This window comes from Lithobates pipiens, unplaced genomic scaffold (genome assembly GCF_037356315.1).
Source record: "Lithobates pipiens isolate NorthernLeopardFrog02 unplaced genomic scaffold, aLitPip1_a1.2 Scaffold_8, whole genome shotgun sequence".
NCBI lineage: Eukaryota > Metazoa > Chordata > Amphibia > Anura > Ranidae > Lithobates > Lithobates pipiens.
In genome coordinates, this window is record NW_027507903.1 from 53,257,336 (window position 1) to 53,283,328 (window position 25,993).

The following is a 25,993-nucleotide window of genomic DNA, read 5'->3' on the forward strand; positions in this document are numbered from 1 at the left end:
GTACTCTTCAAATGCTCTGAATGTGGATCGCTCTTCAGAGAACGCCTAGTGTGAACGAGCCCTTATGCCCTGTACACACGGTCGGACAATCCGATGACAAAATCCGTCTGATTTTTTTCCGACAGATTTTGACCCAAACTTGTCTTGCATACACACGGTCGCACAAAGTTGTCGGAAAATCTGATCGTTCACAACGCGGTGGCGTAGAACACAGATGACGGGACTATAAAGAGGCCAGTAGCCAAAAGCTTTCATCTTGTAATTTATTCTGAGCATGCATGGCACTTTGTCCGTCGGAATTGTCTACACGCGATCGGAATTTAAACGATCGGATTTTGTTGAAAAATTTTAGATCCTGCTCTCAAACTTTGTGTTGGAAATTCCGATTGAAAAAGTCAGATGGAGCCCACACACGATTGGACTTTCTGACAACACGATCCGGTTGCACATTTTCCATTGGAAAGTCCGACCGTGTGTACGGGGCATTACTCCTTTCCATTTTTGGTTTCTCCGGATTTTCAATCCCTTTGGTGCCGAGACTGCAAAGAGGATGATAAATTCTCATCTACTCTATAAATAGACTAAAAAACCCCAAAAGCTTGGTAAAAAGCTTGGTATTAGATGATCTAATTTAGATCTTCTTTTGGGTAAAGTGTGGCTGACATATGGGGGGGGAGTAAGAAGGTGTGTCCCCCCAAGTATTTCTAGCTAGAACCTGATTGGTTACAAGTTAGCACCTCCACGTTGTAGCCCCGCCCAGTTTGTGAAGTTTTGGTGTGTGTATGGAGGGATGTCTGGACAGGACGGTGTATAGTATATAGGGGGATGTGTATATAGGAGGACGTATATACAGGTCGGTACAGGAGATCAGAGTGGAAGTGAAGTGTATACATTGTATCAGTGTGTCTGCTCTCCTATTGGGCGGAGGACGGGGAGGGGGCGGGCCGGCACACCCTGCTCTCCTCTCGGCGCTCGGTCTCCTCTCCGCTCCTCGCTCTCACTTTCCCTCCTCCGGGCGGAACACAACCGGAGACGATCGGACCGCAAGAAGTCACCATGTCCTCCTCGGATGATGTGGACGGGCTGCTCCGCCCTCACTATGGCTGTAAGTGGAGCTGCCCTGTGCAGTGGCGTTGTATGTCGGGGGGGATGGGGTGTGATCTCCCCCCAGGGCTGATCTTCCTGCCACGGAGCCGTCCTGGGTGTGTGTTGGGGGTGTCAGTGCTGACCTGTATACGTGTGTAGGGGGAGGGGAGGGGGGTCTGCACTCCTAGGACCACACATGACAACTTGTTGGAAAACTTTCCATGTGATGATCTGAGGACAGGTCTGGGGGCTCCTCTGAGCAGGGGGTGCTGGGACTTGTGTTCCACCAGATTGACACTCATCCTCCTAAACCTGTCCATTGTATGGAGTCCATGGTATGCTGGCCATTAGCTGCATCATTTCCTTAGTAATGTGACGGGGCGCTGTCACCAGGTGAGCTGACCATATACTATACAATCTGATTGTACAATCTCCAACAACGATGCCATATGGCGGCACACCTAAACAGTCCATTGCATTAGATCCAGGCAGGGCCTGGCACCACGTAGATGATGGGGATGAACTTCGGTTTGGACTGAACCTGGATGGATAGAAGTTGGCACTGCCGCCCAATCAACCGTGCCCAACTCTGCAGCTGCATGTACACGAAGGGGCGGGGCTCAGCGCAGTGAAAGCTTCCTGGTGGGGTCATTCAGGTGGGTTCAGACTAGGATCAGGGCACACCTGAGCTCACCCCTAATATGGATGAGCTTGGGTTTGGGCCAATCCCAGGAAAGAAGCAGTCATTTTTGATCACTCGGCTATGGCTCACCCCAAAGCTGCATGTACACAAAGGGGCGGAGATGCACATGACATTAACTTACTATGGCCATGTGGTCAATGACATTGACCTGATGTGACCATATCAGGGCAATCATGTCATGAGAAGCCCCGCCCCTTTATGTACATGCAGCTGTGGGGCGGGGAATGCCCTGGCCATAGTTGATTGGGTAGCGGTGACATGTCCTCTATGGGTCCAATCCATACCCAAGCTCATCCCTGTCCAGATCCTAGTCTGAGCCCACCTGAGGGGATCCTGCCAGAAACCTGTCACTGGGCCTGTAAGTGGTCAAGGCATTCCCTTCAGCTGCACAAATGCAAAGGGTGTGTGTGTGTATGTGTATATATATATATATATATATATATATATATTAGTAGTAGGGAACGGCTCAGATATTTATGATTGGCTCAGAACAGGTGACAGCTTTCTAGTTGGATTACTCGTGGGTTTGTACTAGGAACTAAAGATGAGCTCCGGCATATTCGCAGATCTCGCCAGGAAGTTGGCGCTGCGCTAATCACAGGCAGTGAGACGTTGTCTTGATGCGCGGCCACAGAGATCGGGAAATGTCTCACTGCCTGTGATTAGCGCTGTGCCGGCTTCCTGGCGGGCTCTGCACGTGGCCTGTGCGAACACGCCGGAGCTCATCCTTACTAGAAATTGTTATTGCTGCCCAATCATCTATGGCCAGGGAATTTCCCACCCTGCAGCTGCACAAAGGGGAGGGGGATTCTCATGATATAGTTGACCTTATATGGCCACATTAGGTTAATGACACTGGCCACATGGCCATATAAGGTCAATGATGTCATGCACAGTCCCACCCCTTTGTACATGTGCAGCTGCACTGCTTCCTGGTGGGATTGCTCATGTAGGTTTGGACTAGGGCCCCATACACAATATTAGATTTTCTGCAGATTTTTGTCTTCAGATTTACCAAAACCATGTAGTGCCTGATTGCATACAAATTGAAAATCTGAGCCCCCATTCACACCTATGAGAATTAGATGTGCGTTTCCCCGCATCTAATTCGCATAGCAGGAGAATGTGACTGGCTCCCTATGGAGCCGGTTCACATACCTCCGGGGCGGCTGCGGAGTGCACTGCACATAAACGCTGTGCCTCTTTGGCTCCATTTCAGGGCCGAATTCAGGCATAGAATCAGCCCTGATTCGCCCCTGAAACAGGGAACAGGGACGCACAGCGCTCCTGTGCGATCTGCAGCGCTCTATAGTGTGAACCCAGACTTAAGGTTTGACCTCATATTACATGGTTTTGGTAAATCTGAGGACAAAAATCCAATAGTGTGTATGAGGCTTAACATCTGAACATGCTTGAGTTGATCCCTAATCCTTATCTACCAATCGCTATGTAATGCAAGGGCCTTTCTGATTGGATGCAAATGGAATGGATTGTTTGGGTGTGTCCTCATATTACCTCGTTTTGATAAATATAAAGGAGATTGTATAGTATATAGCTTGCCTTAGGAGGCAATGACTCTCTATAGTATGATTTAGGACCCTCCCCGCTATTGTCTTCATTGTTGGATTATAAAGGCAAAAAGGGCGCTAATCTGCATTCACTGTTTTTTTTATAATAAGCTTGAGCTTTGCAAGTTTTAGGTGGTCAGCAGGGGATTCCTTTTATGTTCCTCTTGCAAAGACTTACCCTATAGATAAGCATGTACCCTATAGATAAGTGTGCACGCTTCCTGTACCTGGAAATGGCGTTTCCCCTTTTTTTAATCTGTCATCATTATGTTTGCAACATGCAGAGTATACTGCTGCCTGTCCAAAAAACTCCTAGGTAGGTACCCCCCTGCCCTCACCCTGCCTATATAGCAGGACATGGTAGATGTTGGGTGTGTGCCCCCAGCTTCACAGGAAGGTGTACTGGCTCATTTGAAATCTGTGCGTTGCGCGCCAAAGGGAGAGAGCGCAATGCTCATGCAGAGAATTTGAATGAGCCCGAGCACTTGCTTCTTAGAAACCGGGGGTTGTTTCCGCCCAGCATGCACTGCGTCCTGCCATCTAGGTGAGGGAGAGGGTTGCCTACCTAGGAGTTTTTCAGACAGGCTTGGGAAAGGCCACACACAGCCTACAGGTGATTTGGAATGTATGGGGAATTTTATTGTGAAGGTGATCTGTCCCTTAAGGCTGGGTTCACACATTTCTGGCTGCGGTTTGCAGTCTGGAGTCTGGTGCGTTTCTGTTCACCGGTTCAGGGGTGAATTTTTCCAATGAATTAGCATCTAAAGCAGACCCAAAAATGCACAGGATCCTTTTTCAAACTGCACCGCAGCCGTCCTGGACATATGTGAACTGGCTCCATATAAAAGCCGGTCACATTCACATGTCATGCGCATCGGATGTGGGTAAAAACGCATCCAATTTACATATATTGGAACCCAGCCTAAAGGCTTGTTTGCACGCTCAGTGTGCAGTTGCGCAAGTGTTATGCGTTTGTAGTGTGCGCTTTTAAAGTATAATTTATTTATATTTTCTTGTTTTACTGTGTTCTGGTATGTTTGTTTAAAATAAATGCAGCATGCTGTACTCTTTAAACGCAGATGAACCGCAATGGTGTAAACTAGGCTCATTGAAATGCCTACATTTTTCTTGCTCGTGCATTTATACTGCGTTTAAAAACACGTTCAACTGCATCTTGTGTAAAGGAGCCCTAAAGTGGGCCATGTGTGTGGCAGAGCCCATCTACTACTCATTGCGGTGCTCAAGGCTGTAATTGAGGATGATCGGTTATTATCCATCAATGTAGAGCTGTAATAAAGTTCATATGAAAAATTCCTGGTTTCTGGTGCGATTGGTAGTAAAGATCAATAATTCAGGTGTATTTATGCACCCAGGAGCCACAGGTGATGTATATAGCTGCTTATAGAAATCAATGGCTATACACAAACTTATATCAATACTTGCAGAAACGCATGCATGCAAATGACCCTGGATACAGACTGCATTCATGCATCCGTATGCATAGGTGTTCAGAGCCGGTTCATACCAGAATGTGGTGCGGGAATCTCGCTTTTTGTGCCCTGCTCAAAACGCACTGCAGTTGTGATCTGCAGCGGGTGTCAGTATTAAGTTAATGACACCCCAAACACGGATCACATGCTACAGAAGTACCATGGGATGCAGTTGCAGTGATTTTTATTTTTTTTCCCAATCTAGTGCATGCTCTACTTTTGGTGCGTTGCAATTTTTAGCCCATTCAAAATGAATGGGTTGAAATTGAATCGGACAAAACTGCATGTGAATCGCACAGGAATGTACAGGTGTGAACTGGCTTTTAGCCCTCGTTCACATTGCTGCGAGTTAGAAATTGCGCTCGTTCAGCTGAACACACACGATTTCAACCCGGCAATGCAGTTTTTTGGGGAGTGGAGAGGTTGAAATCACCAAATATAGTGCAGGATCTACTTTTTTTTTTATTTTTTTTTTAATCGATGTGGCACCTTAAAGTTGGTGTTGCTCCGATTTGAACAGTGCTATTGCTGACCTGTGAAATCTCATCACAAGTCGTTCCGGTGTGGGGGGGAGGGGGGTTACCAGTGTATACCTGTGTACAGTCATTGATACGCCTGTGGCCCCTGAGTGGAGGAAAAAGACCTGGATTTTGCACCTTATGGCCCCAGAGGCCGTATTAGTGGTCAGTGTATTTCTCTGCAATGACTACAAATAAATTGAATGAACTGCCATACAAAGATGGTGGAGGAGTTGAGGTAAATCAAGCACATGGCGATTATTAGGAGGATTTTTTGATTTTATAATCTGTGAAGCTCTTCATATCTGTGGCCAGATTTAGCACTTATCTGAAATAAGACATCTGTTCAAAGCATAATAATATCTGTACTGTCTGCCTCTGAGTGATGATATTTTGGCTCAAGTATTGACATTTTGTCTGAAGGATTACATGTGACTGTAGTATAGGAATGCTGCTATAGTATGTCCATCGACTAGGCCGAACTGTGTTTATGAGTTATATATACACAGGATGTGTCCTAGAATGGGAAAGTGCCAGACGCTTGTTACTGTTTTTTTTTTTTTTTTTTTTTGTTTTGTTTTGTTTTTTTACAAATGTATACTATATTAAATGTAACAAGTGTTGAAGTGGAATTGAAAGAGCCCATCTGACATTTTCAGTTCCCAGAATTGTGACCGAGCTGTCACGGATAGCTCACAATCAAGTACCAACAATTGGGAGCTGGTAGGACAGACTCCAGATGACTTCAGCACTGTTCAGCCAATCGCAGAGCTATATAACTGCGTGTCCCTCTTACTGGCTCCAGGCATCAGAGGTACAGATCTGGAGGAAGTATCAGTGGACTACAAGTGCAGTGATGTCATCACACTTGGGCTCCATTGAGAACTACAATTCCTCTGCCACGGTGGAAGATGGGGCTTGTAGTTTTTTTTTTTTTTTTTTACCTCATTCTCTCTGTGATTGAATAACGCAGTTGTATGGGCGGAGCTGCGGCAAAATTCTAATTGTAAGTGGTGGAGGGGGCGGCGCTATGTACACTGGCCATATTTCAAGTAACACCCTAAACATGGATAGAACATAAAACTTGGTCTAAAACATGGACTTCTCTTTCAAATAAAATTTGGTTATGTCTTTGAGGTCGGGAAAGCTGTTTACCAGTTCAGTCCTGTATCTAGTCTGGGAGCCTTGAGGCCTGACTACACTTGTCCTAGCCTGTCCCTGCACTATTAAGACTCCCGCTCTCCTTTCCTGCCGGTAATAAAATATTTGGTGTTGGGCAATGAGATTGCTCTGGAAACTTGCAGCCTTCACATCTGCTGGGAAGATGTTGAAACACATGGTTTAGGTTACACCCAGACTGTGGTGGAGGAGTGAGCAGAACGAGGTGTGTGCCACAATGTTACTCGCTCCTCCACCACATATCTCTGCACTGACAATCACTGCTCAGTTTAATGTGGAGGATGTGATCTATGTGGTTTTGGAGCAGAATATTTTGAATTATAAGAAGCCATCTTATAATAATGATGGAAGTCCTAAAGTAACATTAAGACTACTTTCACACTGAGGCGCCTTACAGGCACTACAGCGCTAAATATAGTGCCTGTATAGTGTCTGTATAGCGCCGCTCCTGTGTCTTCAGTGTGAAGGCCCGAGGGCTTTTACACTGGAGCGTTGCACTTGCAGGACGGTCAAAAAAGTCCTGTAAGCCGCATGTTTGGAGTGCCCCCTTCCCTTTGAAAACAATGGGGCAGCGCCGTTAAATCGCTGGCATAACGCCGCTGCAGCAGCGATATGCCGGCAGTTTTAACCTTTTTTTTCGGCCACTAGTGGGGGGTTAAAACCGTCCCCAAAACAAAATATAGCACCACTTTACTGCCGGTGCCTGCCTGCCCCAGTGTGAAAGTAGCCTTAGGCTCCGTTCACATATGCTGCGGCCACTGTTCACAGCATGGGGTCTAGGGCATCCCTGTTCAGTTGTGAATGGGGCCCAAATTAATTTTTCCTGAATTTGCACCTGAATCGGAACCAGAGATGCACTGGACCCTTTTTAAGTGCGGACCGTGGCCTCCCCAGAGCTGTGGGAACCAGCTTCATTGAGAGCCGGTCACACACTCCTGTCATGCAAATTGGCTGCGGGGAAAGCTACATCCAATTCGCATATGTGTTTGTTTTTTAACCACTACAATACAGGGCACTTTCGCCCCCTTCCTTCCCAGCCCAATTTTCAGCTTTCATCGCTCTCGCACTTTCAATGACAATTGCGCGGTCATGCTACACTGTACCCAAATTAAATTGTTATCATTTTGTTTGCACAAATGGAGCTTTATTTTGGTGTTATTTATTAACGACTCCGTTTTTTATTTTTTGTGATACAAGCGAAAAAAGAGCGGAAATTTGGAAAAAAAACAATAATTTCTTCTTTCTATTTTAAAAGAAATCCAATAAAATCTAATTTTGTCATAAATTTAAGCCAAAATGTATTCTGCTACATGTCTTTGGTAAAAAAAAATCTGGTTAAGTGTATAATAATTGGTTTGTGTGATCACGGACATATGTACGCAAATTATCATGTACATATGTCCCACTAAAATCACATGTCCCAATGATTATCTGCCCCCATATGTGGGGGACATGTTTTTATTATTGGGGACGTGTGTTTTGGGGACATTGTGTTTATACTGTGTGGTGTGTTGTGTGTTTACACAAGGCTGGTGATCAGTGAGTAAAAAGCTGTAAAAAACAGCTCATACTCATTGATCATCAGCCGGCTGCAGCGATCTGCTCTCCTCTCCTCAGCGATGACTTCTGTGTGAGGAGAGGAGGAGCCAGCCAATTGCCTAGCAACTGGCTGTTTGTTTACATCACATGACGGCCGTGATTGGACATGGCCGTCATGTGATCAGGAGGGCCAATCACAGAGCCCTCCTGCCGATCCGAGATGCGCCGTGTCCGGGTGACATGAGCACATCGGGATCGCACCGCTGCGCAGGCGATCCCCCTCCTTCTGAAGGACGTTCCTGAATGTCCTCTCAGAAGTAAAGAGCTCCCACCCGGCCGTATATGTCCATTGGCCGGGTGGGAAGTGGTTAAATAGCAAATATGCAATACTTGCTCTGTGCAAAACCATTGGGTCCCCTGTTGGCAGCCTGTGCCCCTAATAGCAAGCCGCTTGCTCTAAGAGCACTGGTGCGTGCTTGCTCTCAAGCCCAGCTCTGGGTGTCCAGAAGACACATAGAGTCACGGCTCTGCCCCAACCCCCACTCCTCTTTCGCTCACTGACAGTAGCAGGAGTCTCTGCCAATGAGGAATGAGAGACCTGGAAGACACTCAGCTCTCCTGCATATCGCTGGATTGAGAGGGAGCTCAACTAATAGTGTTACGACAGTAAAATCGGTGTGTATATGCAGTAAAGCATGCTACGCTCACTGTGGAACCCAAGGGGTTAATCGCCTGCATTGTGTAAAAAGACAGTTTGATCCTGTCTTCTCTGATCCTCCCATTCTTTTACTGTCCCCAATCAATCTCCTGATAGTACAGAGCCTTGGAGGCACTCTGCACATGCTCAGCTTGGTGTGTATTGAGGCTTTAAAGCTGAACTTCAGGTATGATTTGTATTGCTTAGTTGCCAGCTAGGCACAATGTATCCATCTCTCACCCCTGATGGCTCACTGGGGAAGCTGACTATTACTGTAGTAGTTGGCACAACCACAGTCATTGCTGCCATCTTCTGTCCTTCTTCTGATTGTCTTGTGCTGAATGGCTGCCCCGCTGCACGCTGGCCACACCGGTTTGCTCGCTCGGCACTACCTAACTGGTATGCCTTGTATTTGTATTTCAGTGAATGCAAGGTGTTCTTTGGCTGGACATGGTGGAAAGAAAGGGATGTCCTGTTATGATCCCTACCTCATCTAATCAGAGAATGTCTTGCATTAGTTGAAAAAAAAATGCATGGTGAATTGTGGCACTGCCAAGCGAGGGACATTTAGCGCTTGAGCGTTCATTTCAATGGCTAGAAAAAAAATAACAATTTTGGACCATGAATTTGAATCATGCCCAAATGCTTGGTGTGCCAGAAATGCACCCACGCGTTTGAAAAACATGAAAAACCCCTAGCAACATTTGGAGGAATCCAAGGGTTCCACGGAACCCTGGCTGAGAAACCCTGCTCTAGAAGAATAAAGCCATAGCTTTAAAGCCTTTCAGAAAAGCCGGGTGTAAAGTCATTGGTACCTTGGATCTCTAGGCATGGTTCCAATAATTCACTCTGCAAAATGGCTTCCAGCAAAGCTTGTTGGCTGTAACTTTGCCTTGACATTTTTTTATCTTTACAACAATATTCTTGTTCTTTGTAGCAACCTGTTATATCCAGTACAGCCTTTCTGCAAGTCTTCAAAAAATGGTCTTTATTATATGTATGTGTCGTTTATATTTACTATACGCATGCTATAAAATCCACAGAGATTCTTGGTTGTAAATGATGACCGCAACATATTCTAGGACCTTTAAATTCTAGTTTACTGCGAGGTGTATCTTACTGAATATTTGCTTGTAAATTCGGCTTCTAGGCCTGGTCACCAGATTGCAATTATTGTATGCCTTACTGCATTAAAGTGGAACTCTGTGGAATGGACGTGAAATCCTTGCAGTACAAAGGAGGAAAGGGTAATAATAAAAAAAAAAAAAAACAGCCCTGGAATTCCACTTTAAGTATCACAGGTCATTGCATTCTGTACTTTACTATTCATATCACAGGCTTGCGTTATAGCATGGGGGTCTGAAAGGGTATCTAAATAGAAAAAAAAATGCAGTTTGCTAGATGTGGTGGCTGCATTCGTTTTCATTTTATAGGCTTTATCCATTTTTTTATTTTTACCAGGTGCTCCTGCAAATCGCATTTCCCATCCCTTTGTGGCTATGCTCAATTCCCCACTGTATCTATGGATACCTGCTGCAACTGTTTTGTTTTATCTTCAGCTGTCAGCAATGGTACAAAGCGTTGAAAAGTTATTTACAAACTAAATTGATTTTTATTTTTCAATTTGCCCTTTTCAATGTGAAATATTAAAATATTCATTAACAAAGCAAACAAAGGTTTTAATTGTTTATCGTTTTTATAAAATAGACGTGAACAAAAAAAAAGCAGGTTAAAATAATAATTAAATGGAGGATAATAGGGAGTTGATTAAAGCGGAGGTCCACCCTAAAGTGGACCTTCCGCTCATTGGAACCCTCCCCCCCCCTCCGGCGCCACAATTGGCACCTTTCAGGGGGGAGGGGGGTTCAGATACCTGTACAGTACAGGTATCTGCACCCACTTCCGGGATAGCTCTCTGCGGAAAGGGGCGTAGATTACGCCCCTTTCCGAAAGTGCCCCGCTGCCTGCTGGGAAACACACAGATCCCAGAGGCAGCGGGTCCATCCTTATTGCGCAGCGCGACTCGCGCATGCGCAGTAGGGAACCGGGAAATGAAGCCGAAAGGCTCCATTTCCTGATTCCCATACCCAAGATGGCGGCGGCAGCAGCACCTGAGAGACGATCGAGAGATCGGCTTTGGGTGCCGACATCGCGGGCGCGCTGGACAGGTGTCATTATTTTAAAAGTCAGCAGCTGCAGTATTTGTAGCTGCTGGCTTTTAAAAAAAAAAAAAAAAACGCGGAGTCCCGGCGGACTCCCGCTTTAAGGCTGGTTTAGAGTAAATTAAGGGTTATTAAGGGGTTAAACAGATACCTTTGATCTGCAGATGAAGAAATAGAAATATACAAAAAGAAACAATGTTCCTTTTTATTTTAGTGTTTCAGAGCTGAGCAATGTTGGTAATAAACATTGCCGGTGTTCTGACAGATACAGTCCGCCTATCGAAAAGTGTCTGCTCTAAACTGCACAGGCGCAGCGCTTGCACAGTACGGAGCAGAAGGAGATTCGGAAAATCTCCGAAGATGAACTGCGCCATGAGTCCAGGTACAAGCCCCACCATCCAAGTGGACATAGGGCTGCACATATTAGAGGGCTCGCTTCGCTCGCCACGCTTCGGGCACGGCCGCGTTTCACTCGGCTCTTTTCATTCTAACTCTATGTCCACTGGGATGGTGGGGCTTGAACCTGGACTCACGGCGCAGGCGCCGTTCATCTTTGGATATTTTCAGAATTTGCTTGTCCTGTGTACTGCACATGCGCAGTACACAGCGGACACTATCCGATGGGGGACACTATTTGACATGACACCGGCTGTTTTTTGTTTTTTGACAACTCCAATTACCAGACTTTAACATAAGGGAAACCCACTCAAATAGCCGAGTCTGAAAGTATCGGCTTCAGGTATCAGTGCATTTGCACAAGTACATTATTGCCACTGATACTAGTATCGGGGCAACGCTAATGGAGGGGATCTTAGTTGTCACACAGGCTGTTCTTAAACATCTCAATTCCCCTGCATGGTTAATTGATGTGATTAGTAGTTTACAAAAGAAAGGTACGATTGTCCCTGTTGTCTTTTTATCCTGCAGGAAGTTCTGCACTTGCTGAAAATGTTTCAGCCTGAAAAATAAGTAAAATGCAGCCATCACAGGTAATAGCTGGTTGACTGCAATATATTATGATTTTTTTTGTTGAATTTTCCTGAAAAGTATATCCAAACCATTTTCTTCAATCACCCACCATGTATTGAAAGGGACTGTATTCTTTAGTTGACTGGAATCCCATATTTCCCAATTAGTTGATGTTGGTCAGCAGAAGCTCCATGTGTTTTTCCAAAGCTGTGCCATCTACTTGCCATTAGTATGAGTTTTGGTACACATTTCAGGATGATGGAAGAATGCTGATTTATGCCTCAACTGACCATTAAAGTGTTAGTAAACCCACAACAGTAAGGGCCGGTTCACACAGGGGGCGACACGAGGCGACACGACTTGCCGTGCCGCGACCTGACAAGTCGCCCCCGTTCTGTACAATGGAACCGTTCTAAGAGGAGCGACTCGAGTCGCTCCGTCTTAGAAAAAAGGTTCCTGTACTACTTTTGGGCGACCTCGGGGCGACTTGCATTGACTTCTATACAGAAGTCATTTGCAAGTCGCCGCTCAGGTCGCGGCGAGGCAAGTCGTGTCGCCTCGCATCGCCCCCAGTGTGAACCGGCCCTAAAATCAGTGTGTATATGCAGTAAAGCATGTTTGCTATACTCACCGTGGAACCTAAGGGGTTAATCCTCTGCATTGTGTAAAAAGGCTAATTCTATCTTCTCTGATACTCCCCTTCTTCCAATGTCCCTAAACCATCTCCTGATAAGACCGAGCCTTTGGAGTCACTCTGTACACGCTCAGTTTGGTGTGTATTGCTAGACGGTTTTTATTTATTTTTTCTTGGGAGAGTGCATGTGATCAGCACAGGGCCAATCAGCACTGACCAGGCAGAGGGCCAGGGGTCCTGCAGCCTTATAGAGGACAGTCAGATGAGAATGAAAACTCCTCTTACAAGCTTTAACCAGACATTGATAGAAGTCATAAGACTGCTATATACTGCTGATGAGAAAAGATATTTAGCAGTTTATTTTTACTAAAATAATTTTATTTCCATGTTCTGTGCACTGTGGGAGACCAGATATAGTGAATGCAGGGTCCTGGGTTTAGTAACACTTTAAAGATTCAGTTAAAGAGAAACTTCAATCCCCTTGAACCCTGTGGTATCTTCCATTCTGACTTTCTAACATTATTCAGTTTGGCTTATAACCCAATTCCAAAAAAGTTGGGACGCTGTGTAAAATCTACATAAAAACAGAATGCAATGATTTGCAAATCACATTATCCTATGTTTTATTCACAATAGAAAACATACCAAAAGCCTAAACTGAATTTTTTAATTTTTAAGGAAAAAAGAATAAGGCCATTCTGTATTTGATTGTAGCAACGTGTCTCATTGTGAATAAAATATGGGATAATGTGATTTGCAAATCATTTCATTCTGTGTTTATGTAGATTTTACACAGTGTCCCAACTTCTTGGGAATTGGGGTTGTATACGGCGTTTGTTGTGGCTATAAAATTAATTTTTGAGCTATAATAAAGCCATATGCATTTATTTATTTATTGGCACTATTTGTGTGTACAGTTATAAGTTTGCTCTAAAAAGTATACAAAATGCCAATTTCATAGTATGGATGGGATATTGCGGATGCAGCGTGCCGGGAAGATGTCCTATTTCTTAGGGTCTTGGCAGAGGATTACACACCGTTCTTTATTATCCATTGCTGGCAGGAGAGGATTTTCTTAGTTTGTTCCCATATGAGCAACATGTTCATCTCTCAGTTGGGGGACAAGGTCATAATTAGGAACAGTCCTTTTTTGGAATCCATTGTTCTGATGTTGCCTTAAAAAAAAAATGGCTGTAGGCTGACATTTTCCAAATTTAAGGTGGTACTCCCAGCCATTTATTAAAGCTCTTTCCCAGAATGCAAAGTGTTCTTTTAAAGTGTGAGGGGTGGATGAATGATGGGATCCACCTCCTCCAATCACAGAATGGTTTGCATTCTAGAAAAGAATACAAGTTCTGTGAAAGGGGGTGCCTCTCAATCGCAACCACTGATCTTAACCCCCAAACTGCGGGAAGATCACCGCTGTGAGTATCCAGCATTGGGGAGGGAAGATTTCTGTGATAAGCAAGTAAGACAAGTAAGTCATGTCCCTGGTGCCATATCCATTTCAAAATTTTTTTTTTTTTTACTAAAGTTCAGCTTTAAAATGTTAGTTTTGGATAAAGTGGGGGGAGGGATTGTTTCCATCTTTTGGCGATTTATCTGAACTTCCTTAAAGGGGAGCTCCACCTTAAAAAATGGACACTTACCTGTCCAGGGTGCCCGTGATTTCGGCAGCAGATGATGAGCAATCGGCTTCCCCCGCCGCCATACTCGGTCAGGGAATCAGGAAGTGAAGCGGTGTGGCTTCGCTGCCTGGTTCCCACATGCGCGAGTCACGCTGCACATCTTCACTGGTCCCCGTTGTGTTCTGGGAACTGTAGAATGGGGGGGGTGGGGGAGGGGGCAGGCATCTGTGACTATTCTGCGGCTGGCTATGCCTGGAAGTGGGTGCAAATACCTGTATTACACCGGAGGGGGGGGGGGGAGGAATCCGCTGAGTGGAAGTTCCACTTTAGGGTGGAGCTCCGCTTTAAGTAAATCAATACATCGCACTTGCACCCCCCCAGAATTTTTATCATTTTGTTCCCACAAATAGCTTTCTTTTTGTGGTATTTGAATTTGACCACCTCCTGCATTTTTTATTTTTTTTTGCTAAACAAATAAAAAAGACCTAAAATTTTGAAGAAAAGTTTTTTTTTTTTTTTTTTTTTTTTTTGTTTCTGTTAGAACATTTTATAATTAAGTGTTTTGTTTTTTTTCTCCTTCGCTGATGGGCACTGATAAGGCGGCACCGATGAGGTGGCACTGACGATGGGCATTGGTAGGTGGCACTGGGCACTGAAAGGCTGCATTGATGGGTACCTATGGGTGGCACTGATAGTTGGTACTGATACATGGCACTGAGGAGGGGTATAACCTTTTACTGTAGATGGGGATAGCAATACAACTTGGCAGGGGGTCTAATCCTTCCTCCCTTAACCAAACCAGGAACAAAAAGTTTTGCTGGAGCTTCCCTCGAAGCATTGCGCAATATTTGTGCTAAAGCTGAGAATTTCTACATCAATGTGGAGAAATGCTGTGCATGGTACAGATCGCCATAGACATTGCACAGCTGTTGCAAGTTTACATCTCTCTGTCTGTGGTAGTAGAGGATCAGAGCAAGAGGTTATTGGCTTGCAATGCATTTAACCACTTCCGGACTGCTGCATGCCAATATACAGCCTAACTTTGAAGAGGGATATCTTTGTTATGGCAGCAGCTAGCTGCCATAACCCCGGTATCCTCTTCTTCTTCAGCCAGCGGTCTGGTTTCCGATAATAGTGGTCTATGTGGCGGATTCACTCCAGTGTCTTCTGCCTCTTACCGGAGCCTTCAGCAGCACGCAGGCGATCGGGTCCTTCTGTTGGTTGGGTACAGAGACGAGTGAGGGTAAGATGGCCCCCATCTGTCTCCATACCATTGCAGGGAGGAAGCGATGTCAAAACGTCACTTCCTTCCATAGTTCTTAAAGGGCCTTTTTTATTTATTTTTTATTTTTTTATTGCATTTTAGTGTAAATATGAGATCTGAGGTCTCTTTGACCCCAGCTCTCATATTTAAGAGATCCTGTTGTGCTTTTTTTTTTTTTTTTTTTTCTATTTCAAAGGATGTTTACGTTGCTTGTAATAGGGGAAAAAAGTGACACAATATTTATTTATTTTTGTTAAAGAACAGTGTAAAAATAAAAGGTAAAATAAATAAGAAAAAAAAAATGTAAGCGTGCCCGTTCCGCCGAGCTCGCGTGCAGAAGCGAACACATACATGAGTTGCACCTGCATATGAAAGCGGTGTTCAAACCACACATGTGAGGTATCCCTACGATCAGTAGAGCGTGAGCAATCATTCCTAGCTCTAGACCTTCTCTGTAACTCAAAACCTGCAACCTGTGGAATTTTTTTATTAAACGTCGCCTATGGAGATTTTTAAAGCGGGGATCCACCCTAAAGTGGAACTTACGCTCATCGGAACCCTCCTCCCCCCCCCACGGGAGTTTATGCTGTTTCCTGTCCCGCCGCACTGTCTGCTGGGACACACACGGGTCCCAGAGACGGCGCGGACCATTCCTATTGTGCTGCGTGACTCGCACATGCGCAGTAGGGAACCGGGAAGTGAAGCTGCAACGCTTCACTTCCTGATTCCCTCACCGAGAATGGCGGCGGCAGCAGCCGAGAGCCGAGCGATCGATCGGTCTTGGCTGCCGACATCACTGGACCCTGGGACAGGTGAGTGTCTATTAGAAGTCAGCAGCTGTAGTATTTATAGCTGCTGGCTTTTAATATTTTTGTTTCCAGTGGAATCCCTCTTTAAGGGTAAACGTTTGTCGCCATTCCACGAGCGGGCGCAATTTTGAAGCGTGACATGTTGGGTATCAATTTACTTGGCGTAACATTATCTTTCACAATATAAAAAAAATGGCTAACTTTACTGTTGTCTTATTTTTTTAATTCAAAAAGGTGTATTTTTTTTTTCCAAAAAAGTGTATTTGCGCAGCAGTCTTACAAGCGCAATGTGACAAAGTATTGCAACGACCGCCATTTTATTCTCTAAGGTGTTAGAAATTTTTTTTTATGTTTTGGGGGTTCTAAGTAATTTTCTAGCAAAAAAATAAAAGTTTTTAACTTGTAAATAACACATCTCAGACAGAGGACTCTGTCCTTAAGTGGTTAGGAGTCTGTTTAGGAATACTAGACAGCTCTTAAAGCCCTTGTTCACACAATTGTGAATTTCAGATCACACTGAATTGCATGACAAAGGAAATAACATTTGGTTCCTATAGAGCCTGTTTACATAAATGCTGTGCAGCTGCAATCAGACTTTGGGAAGGAGTCTTTTGCTTCTTTGGTCTGATGCAATGCATTTCTGTGGTCCATAGACTTCAGTGGAAACGCCTTCAAATGACTTGCCTGTCCTATTGTCGTACGATTCCAGCAGGTTTTCTTCCCAAGCACTGCAACTGCACTTAAAAATCGCACTGAAAACAAGATCAGTACTGGCGCACTGCATCAGTGTGAACTTAGCCCAAAGGAAGCATTGGGATAGAAACATGAAAACCGTCATTGATGACATTGTTTCCCATTCACACCTGAGCATTTTGTCACACGATTATACAAACGCAACACTGTTCAAGATGAACAATCCAATTATTGTTTAAGGGACCGTTCACACCTGAGCATTGTGTTACTTGTTGCATGAAGCTTGTAAAAGCACATGAGCTTCTTAGGGACAGAATCCTCTTTCTGTGGCCCAATGGATGCTTGAAAAGTCCATGTTTATGTGCATTGTTCCGCCACTTAAAAGAGAAGTATGTTTGGGTAGTGTGTATGTGTGGTGTTGTTTTTTTTTTTTTTTTTTTTTTGTATACAATCGTACTTACCTAGGTGGATGCTGCATCTGTCCCCCACGTCCTCTTCACTGAGAACTGAGCCACTGAATACTGCCGATTGTCTCGGTTCTCAGCTCCCTGAGCGGAGAGCTGCTGCCTGTCAATCAGCATCTCTCCTGCTCTGCTCCTTCATGCTCATTGGAGTGCTGAGCTGGGGAGGGGAGCAGCCATCTCAGCGGCTCCCTGAGAGGCTGAGACTGCCATCAGTCCAGGCACTTGGCAGATCCAGACATCCTAAATCAGGATGACGTGGTGCCTGGACTGACTGCAATGACGTCAGCAGAGAGATGACTTCAGACCGCTCTCCGCTAAAAAAAATCACAGGAGTGTAAAACAAATTGCACTCCTGTGACCCATAGGAGAAGCCCAGCCAAACAAGCTCAGGCTGGACTTCTTTAATTTAAAAGCCTATGGAGCCCAATAAGTATGGTTCTGGTCCTAAACCACAAGTCATGCAAAAGAGGCCTCTGAATTGCCTGGCTACGCTCGCGCTGATGTGTGAATGGGGGTTTAGAGGTACAGCTGCTTGGGCTGTCATCCTTTTATACTGGTTTCACTAAGTTACGAGCAGGAAAAAGCATGCAGCCAGTGAAGCCTAAACTACCCTTCAGGATAGTTGGTTACCTTGGTTGGTGTAGCCAGGGGCAGGATTATGACCACAGAGGTTGCATTTTACAACACGTTGGAAACAGCTCTGCCTATATTTCTGTCCACGGCTCCCATGTGTCACTGTCTCGGAGGCCCCCATTCAGGCAGTGCGAGGGCTTTCTGTTTTCTGGATGTCTGCAGCACACGTGTGGAAGGCGTACGGAACAGAGGAGGCTGTGTGATGTATTTCCTCCGTCTCCTCTCCCTGAGTCAGGGGTAGGCAACCTATGAAGCACAGTGTGCCGAAAAATGTTTTCAAAAAAATTAAGCGTCTCGATTTTATAACAAAAAAATGTCAACTTCACACTCTCAATCACGAAAATGATTTTTTTATATAAAGTAAATGCTGTAAACGACCTTAGTAGCGAGAAATTAACATCCTGCACTCTCACGCCTCAGATCAGCCCCAATTCCTACAACTCAGATGAGCCCCAATTTATGGACCTTCAAACCTCAGATCACTGACCCCCCCCCAGCACATCTGCCCCACCACTGTAACCCCTGGCACATCTGCTCCACCACTGCACATCTGTCTCATCCCTGTATTATCCTGCACATCTGCTACACCACTGTACCACCCCTGCTTATCTGCCGCACCAATGTTCCCCCTTTCTCATCTGCCCCACCACTGTACCTCCATGCACATCTGAACCATCTTTTCGTCTGTCCTTATACTGAACTTACCAGCTCATCTGTCCCACCACTGTAACCCCCTTTCTCACCTGCCCACGACTGTACCTCCTGCACATCTGTCCCACCTCTGTTCCCTCTGCTCTTCTGCCCCACCACTGTAACCCCCTGCTCATGTGTTCCACCAATGTGGCCTTGTGCACATCTGCCCCTGCTCCTCTGCCCCACCGCTGTAACCCCTTGCTCATCTGTCCCACCAATGGACCTCCTTTCTCTTCTGCACCCCCCCATCTGCCCCATCACTGTAACCCCCCCTGCTTTTCTGTTCCACTACTGAACCCCCTTCTCATCTCTTCCATCTCCTCCATCACTATACCTCCCTGCACATCTACCCCACCAATGTACCTTTCTCACCTCTGTTCCCCCGATCTCCTGCCCCACCAATACACCTCCTTTCACATCTGCCCCACTGCTCTACCTCCCTGCTTTTTTGCCCCAATACTGAACCCCCCTGCTCTTCTTTCCCACTGCTGAACACCCTTCTCATCTGTTCCATCTCTAAACCCCCTCCTGCTCATTTTCCCCATTGCTGTACCCTCTTATCTATGATATGCAGAGTGGTGAAAGGAAGCAGAGATGAGACCTCTCTATCTGTCCTGGCACACTCATCCCTGCTGATCCCTGCTGATCCAGCCCACGTGCTTGTATGGGATGTATGTGATGTCACATACAAGCATCTGGAATGGATGCACATGATGTCACATGATGATGAGCGCAGGTCAGGGGCATTTTCTGAAAGCAGTAGGCCTGTGTGCAGAATCATATGTTGGGCCCCCGCACCTGAGAAAAGGCCATCGCTCTGCACCACAGGAAAAATTGGGTGTGATTTTTTTTTTTTTTTTTTTATTGCACTGTATACTGGCTGTGGCTTAAAGGGGCACAGAGTGCAGAGGGTTTCAGTAATAAGTGACACAAAGGTTCAGGAATAATTTCAACAAAGTTCCCAGAAGCTCAACAGTAATTCCACAAACGTCACCTGATTGGGGTTTTCTCAATCATAGTGAAATTTCTTCTTTCTGAGATTTGGTAGCGCCAACCAAGTGAGATCTCTTCCTCCAGATGTTGGGCGGGGCTAGGAGGACTGTGATTGGCTTTAGCAGTGACCAATGACAGTCCTCCACCTGGACTCCACCCCCCAGCAGAATTGGCAAATGTGGCATTTCAGGGGGTCAGTAGTCCTTAAAGCGGAAGATCCACTTTTGGGAATTTCACCTCTGTGCACTGACCACAGGAAGTCACTTATTTAGCACTGCCGCCATTTTTTGATGATCACAAGGTGTTCTCTGGTTGGACAAGGTGGAGAGGAGGGGCGGTGATGTCATGATCTCCACTTCATCCACTCATCACAGGACCTGGAAGGCTATCTCTGTAGTAGTGCCAAATACTACAGTGGTTGGCAGCTTTCCCAGCGACCTGGGATCGGGTATGAGATGTATATTTTGTGCCAAGCTGGACCATTGTAAGATTGCAATCAGATCCTACCTGGAAATTGCATTGGATGTGATGGGCAGACAACAGAATTGTATAATATGAGGGCCAAGGGTCCAGATGAATTTGCACATTACTCCTCTTTTTTTTTTTTTTTTCTGCATCTATTTATGATTCTGCTATGTGGCTTTCAATTTAAGGGGACCTCCTTCTTTAGGTGACTTAATGATCTGTTGTATTTTTAATTGAGAAGGGTTATTTATACCGAATTAAATTATTGTGGTAACAGAGTATGTTCTGTAAAATTTTCAATTTTCCCTGCAAAACCTTTTCTCTTTCCAAGTACCCCATCATTATTATTGTGCAATGTGTTCTTGTATGTAGTTATTATGCATGACAGCGACATTGTAAATCATGCATGTACAAGTTGAATAGTAAAAGCGCCAATTTAATAGGCACTGTAATTTAGAGGAGAAGCTCCGGAAAGGTTGAATGAATCACCCTCTGATTTTAGCGCTGAGCACTTCTCCTGTGTGCTACAGAATAATCTAGAAGTCATCATGTGAAGTTCTTGCAGCAAACTCCTCTCCTGCCGGTGTTCTGGCATATTCAGTCCGGCCATCGGATACTGTCCGCCCCGTACTGCGCAGGCAAATCGCTTGCGCAGTATGGAGCAGAAGAATCTTTGTAAAATCTCCGAAGATGAACTGCGCTGTGAGTGGTGGTGCTAGCCCCACCATCCAAGTGGACATAGGGTTGCCAATATTAGAGGGCCCATCGCGGGCTCGCTTCGCTCGCCACGCTTCGGGCATGGCCTCGCTGCGCTCAGCTCTTTTATATTCGAACTCCATGTCCACTTGGATGGTGGGGCTAGAACCTGGACTCGCGGTGCAGGCGCCGTTCATCTTCGGCTATTTTCCGAATCTGTGTGTGCAAGCGCAGTACACAGTGGACACTATCCGATGGGGGACACAATATGATGGGACACCGGTACAGAACCGCTGACTGCGTGTGGTTGAGGATTGACCATTCACATCATTCCAGACATTGAAAATCGAGAGCAGGATTACAATGCAAGATTTTAGTGTCTCTTGATCTCTGTATTGTCCTTGCAGTATTATTTAGGAAAGAGACCCAACGCTTGCCATGAGGTAGAGGATACACAGAACATGTGTAGTGTTCTCTTTTTTTTTTTTTTTCTCCTCCATTAGATTCACTAACTACTTCTTTCTCCTGGAGTTGCTTCTTAAAGTGGTTGTAAACCCTTACAAACCACTTTGACCTACAGGTAAGCCTAGATTAAGGCTTACCTGTAGGTCCAAGCAATATCTCCTAAACCTATATGGTTTAGGAGATATTTGCCCGAAAATGGGCACCGCTGTCTACGGCGCATGCGCCGTAGACAGCGGCGCGCAGGCGCACTGAACGCGGCAGTTCCAAAAATGGAGCTGCCGCATTTGTCGACTCCCGTGCGCATGCGCGGGAGTGACGTCATCGCGGCTTTGCCGAATGACAGCGGCGGAGCTGCGAGATGCCACCAGCAAGATGGATGTGGCGGACTACAGGGGACAGCGCGACTTCGCTGGCTCCTGTGTCAGGTAAGTGACACATAATGGGCTACTATGCGATGCATAGTAGTCCATTATGCTTTACCTTTGCAGGGAAAAAAAGAGGAAGTAAACTCATCAGGGTTTACTTCCTCTTTAAGACCTCATGCACACTGAACATTTATCTCTGGTGCATGCGATTCCAGCGTTTTGGTGTGGGTGGAAAGAACTGCATACTGTCCAGTCCCAATGATGGCAGCCTGTAAAAACTCTTAAGACGCAGAAAGCTACTGTGGCTGGGAATTATTATTATTATCGATTTATATAGCGCCAACAGTTTATGCAGCGCTTTACAATGTATAGGGGGGACATTAGTCTAGTAGCAGCATTCATAATAGACTGAAGGGGGGGGGGGGGTAGCCTGCTTAAGGGTAGGCCATTAAGAATTGTAGTTGCTGAGAAACTGCAGGGCCATAGTTTTAAAAAACCCCCTGCCCTATGTTATCAAGAAGAGGAGAGGGGAGGTATTCTGTGGTCTTAACACACTTCCTGTCTTCAGGTGACTGCTTAACATAGATAAAGTACAGTGGGTGAGTGTTTTCGCAATGAATACAAGATGTTCTCTAATTGGACAAGGTGCAGATTGTGACGTCATCACCTTAATGATATATATATGAAGTATGTGTACTTGCCTTAATCCATGCTGGACCCATGTAACTATGCAATAAACTCCATACCTGGAATTCATCTTTAACCACTTGCCGACCGCCGCACGACGATATACGTCGGCAGAATGGCACGGGCAGGCATATGGGCGTATATATAAGTCCCTGCCTGCCCGCGGGTGGGGGGCCCGATCGGGCCCCCCCCCGGTGCCTGCGGCGGTCGGCATTCCTTCGAGAGCGATCCGGGATGAGGGGGCGGCCATTCATTCATGGCCACCCCCTCGCGATCGCTCCCGACGAATAGGAATCCCCCGTGACATCACTTCCTCTCCTGTAATGTAAACACAGGAGAGGAAGTGATGTATTCTCTCCTCCGTGTCGGTATTTTTCGTTCCGACACGGAGGAGAGCGGATCGGTGAGTTGCACCAACACTCTACACACACAGTAGAACATGCCAGGCACACTCACACCCCCCCTTTACCCCCCGATCACCCCCCCAATTACCCCTGCCCCCCAGTCACAGTGACACCAATGTCATTTTTTTTTTTTTTTTTTGCATTGGTGTCATTTGTGACTGTAATAACTGTTAGGGCAGTTAGAGTTAGCCCCCTTTAGTTCTAATGTACCCCCTAACCCCCCCAATAAAGGTTTAACCCCGTGATCACCCCCCGTCGCCAGTGTCACTAAGGCTGGGTTCACATTGCAGCGGTTTATGAGAACGAATGTGATTCGCACCGCACTGCAGTGCAAATCACATCCGATCTCTGTGCGATTCGAGTTCAGCCATTCGCCACACCCGCCGCACCCGCCGCAAATTCGCACGGGACCCTTTTTTTGGCCCGCAGCAGAATCGGATCGCATGGGTGTTCACACCATGCGATCCGAGTTTGCAGATCGCACTGCGATATGCGAACTGATCTGGGGGTGTCAGTAACATTTCACTGACACTCCCAGCAGTTCGCATAGGGCAGTGTGAACTGCCGCCGGGAGGCATGCGATGCGGGAACCCGCCGCGGATTCGCAGCGTTTCCGCATCGCTCCAGTGTGAACCCAGCCTAATAAGCGATCATTTTTCTGATCGCCGTATTAGTGTCACAGGTGACGCTAGTTAGGCAGGTAGGTATTTAGGTTCGCCGCAGCTTTTTATAGCGCCAGGGACCCCCATATACTACCGCATAAAGCCCCCTGATTGCCCCCTAGTTAACCCTTTCACCTGTGATCACCATATAACTGTTACAGGTGACGCTGGTTGGTTAGTTAATTTTTTATAGTTTCAGGGCACCCGCCATTTATTACCTAATAAAGGTTTAACCCCCTGATCACCCGGCGGGTGTCATTTGTGACTAATAACTGTTAGGGCAGTTAGGGTTAGCCCCCTTTAGTTCTAAGGTACCCCCCTAACCCCCCCAATAAAGGTTTAACCCCGTGATCACCCCCCGTCGCCAGTGTCACTAAGGCTGGGTTCACATTGCAGCGGTTTATGAGAACGGATGTGATTCGCACCGCACTGCAGTGCAAATCACATCCGATCTCTGTGCGATTCGAGTTCAGCCATTCGCCGCACCCGCCGCAAATTCGCACGGGACCCTTTTTTTGGCCCGCAGCAGAATCGGATCGCATGGGTGTTCACACCATGCGATCCGAGTTTGCAGATCGCACTGCGATATGCGAACTGATCTGGGGGTGTCAGTAACATTTCACTGACACTCCCAGCAGTTCGCATAGGGCAGTGTGAACTGCCGCCGGGAGGCATGCGATGCGGGAACCCGCCGCGGATTCGCAGCGTTTCCGCATCGCTCCAGTGTGAACCCAGCCTAATAAGCGATCATTTTTCTGATTGCCGTATTAGTGTCACAGGTGACGCTAGTTAGGCAGGTAGGTATTTAGGTTCGCCGCAGCTTTTTATAGCGCCAGGGACCCCCATATACTACCGCATAAAGCCCCCTGATTGCCCCCTAGTTAACCCTTTCACCAGTGATCACCATATAACTGTTACAGGTGACGCTGGTTGGTTAGTTATTTTTTTATAGTTTCAGGGCACCCGCCATTTATTACCTAGTCTCACTAGTGTACCCCTAAATTTAGGGGTGTCTACTTTCCAAAATGGGGTCATTTGGGGGGGGGTTTGTGCCATCTTGGCATTTTATGGCCTTCAAAACTGTAACGCCCTTAGAAAGCCTGAAGGCGGTGCTTGGTTTTCGGGGCCCCGTACGCGGCTAGGCTCCCAAAAAGTCCCACATATGTGGTATCCCCGTACTCAGGAGAAGCAGCAGAATTTATTTTGGGGTGTCATTTCACATATGCCCATGGCATGCGTGAGCAATATATCATTTAGTGACAACTTTGTGAAAAAAAAAAAAAAAAAAAGTTTGTAATTTTCCCGCAACTTGTGGCAAAATATAAAATATTCCATGGACTCAACATGCCTCTCAGCAAATAGCTTGGGGTGTCTACTTTCTAAAATGGGGTCATTTGTGGGGGTTTTGTGCCATCTTGGCATTTTATGGCCTTCAAAACTGTAATAGGTAGTGAGAAGTGAACTCAAAAATTTACGCCCTTAGAAAGCCTGAAGGCGGTGCTTGGTTTTCGGGGCCCCGTACGCGGCTAGGCTCCCAAAAAGTCCCACATATGTGGTATCCCCGTACTCAGGAGAAGCAGCAGAATTTATTTTGGGGTGTCATTTCACATATGCCCATGGCATGCATGAGCAATATATCATTTAGTGACAACTTTGTGAAAAAAAAAAAAAAAAAAGTTTGTCATTTTCCCGCAACTTGTGGCAAAATATAAAATATTCCATGAACTCAACATGCCTCTCAGCAAATAGCTTGGGGTGTCTACTTTCTAAAATGGGGTCATTTGTGGGGGTTTTGTGCCATCTTGGCATTTTATGGCCTTCAAAACTGTAATAGGTAGTGAGAAGTGAACTCAAAAATTTACGCCCTTAGAAAGCCTGAAGGCGGTGCTTGGTTTTCGGGGGCCCCGTACGCGGCTAGGCTCCCAAAAAGTCCCACATATGTGGTATCCCCGTACTCAGGAGAAGCAGCAGAATTTATTTTGGGGTGTCATTTCACATACGCCCATAGCATGTGTGAGCAATATATCATTTAGTGACGACTTTGTGTAAAAAAAAAAAAAAATATTTTTTTTTTTGTCATTATTCAATCGCTTCAGGCAAAAAAATAAAATATTCAATGGGCTCAACATGCCTCTTATCAATTTCCTTAGGGGGTCTACTTTCCAAAATGGGGTCATTTGGGGGGGTTTTGTACTGCCCTGCCATTTTAGCACCTCAAGAAATGAGATAGGCAGTCGTAAACTAAAAGCTGCGTAAATTCCAGAAAACGTACCTTAGTTTGTAGATGTGACAACTTTTGCGCAAACCAATAAATATACAATTATTGACTTTTTTTTTACCAAAGACATGTGGCTGAATACATTTTGGCCTAAATGTATGACTAAAATTGAGTTTATTGGATTTTTCTAATAACAAAAAGTAGAAAATATCATTTTTTTTCAAAATTTGCGGTCTTTTTACGTTTATATCGCAAAAAATAAAAATCGCAGAGGCAATCAAATACCATCAAAAGAAAGCTCTATTTGTG

At 45.7% G+C, this 25,993-nt stretch overlaps 1 protein-coding gene across 1 annotated transcript in view; it reads left to right on the top strand.

Moving 5' to 3' along the window:
- Positions 1-866: 866 nt before the first annotated feature.
- IQGAP1 (IQ motif containing GTPase activating protein 1) overlaps positions 867-25,993 on the top strand; it is a 275,070-nt gene continuing 249,943 nt past the window's right edge. Inside the window, exon 1 of the mRNA XM_077473422.1 lies at positions 867-1,105. Coding sequence (XP_077329548.1) covers positions 1,057-1,105 — 49 coding nt within the window. The 5' untranslated portion in view covers positions 867-1,056. The remainder of the gene's footprint in view (positions 1,106-25,993) is intronic.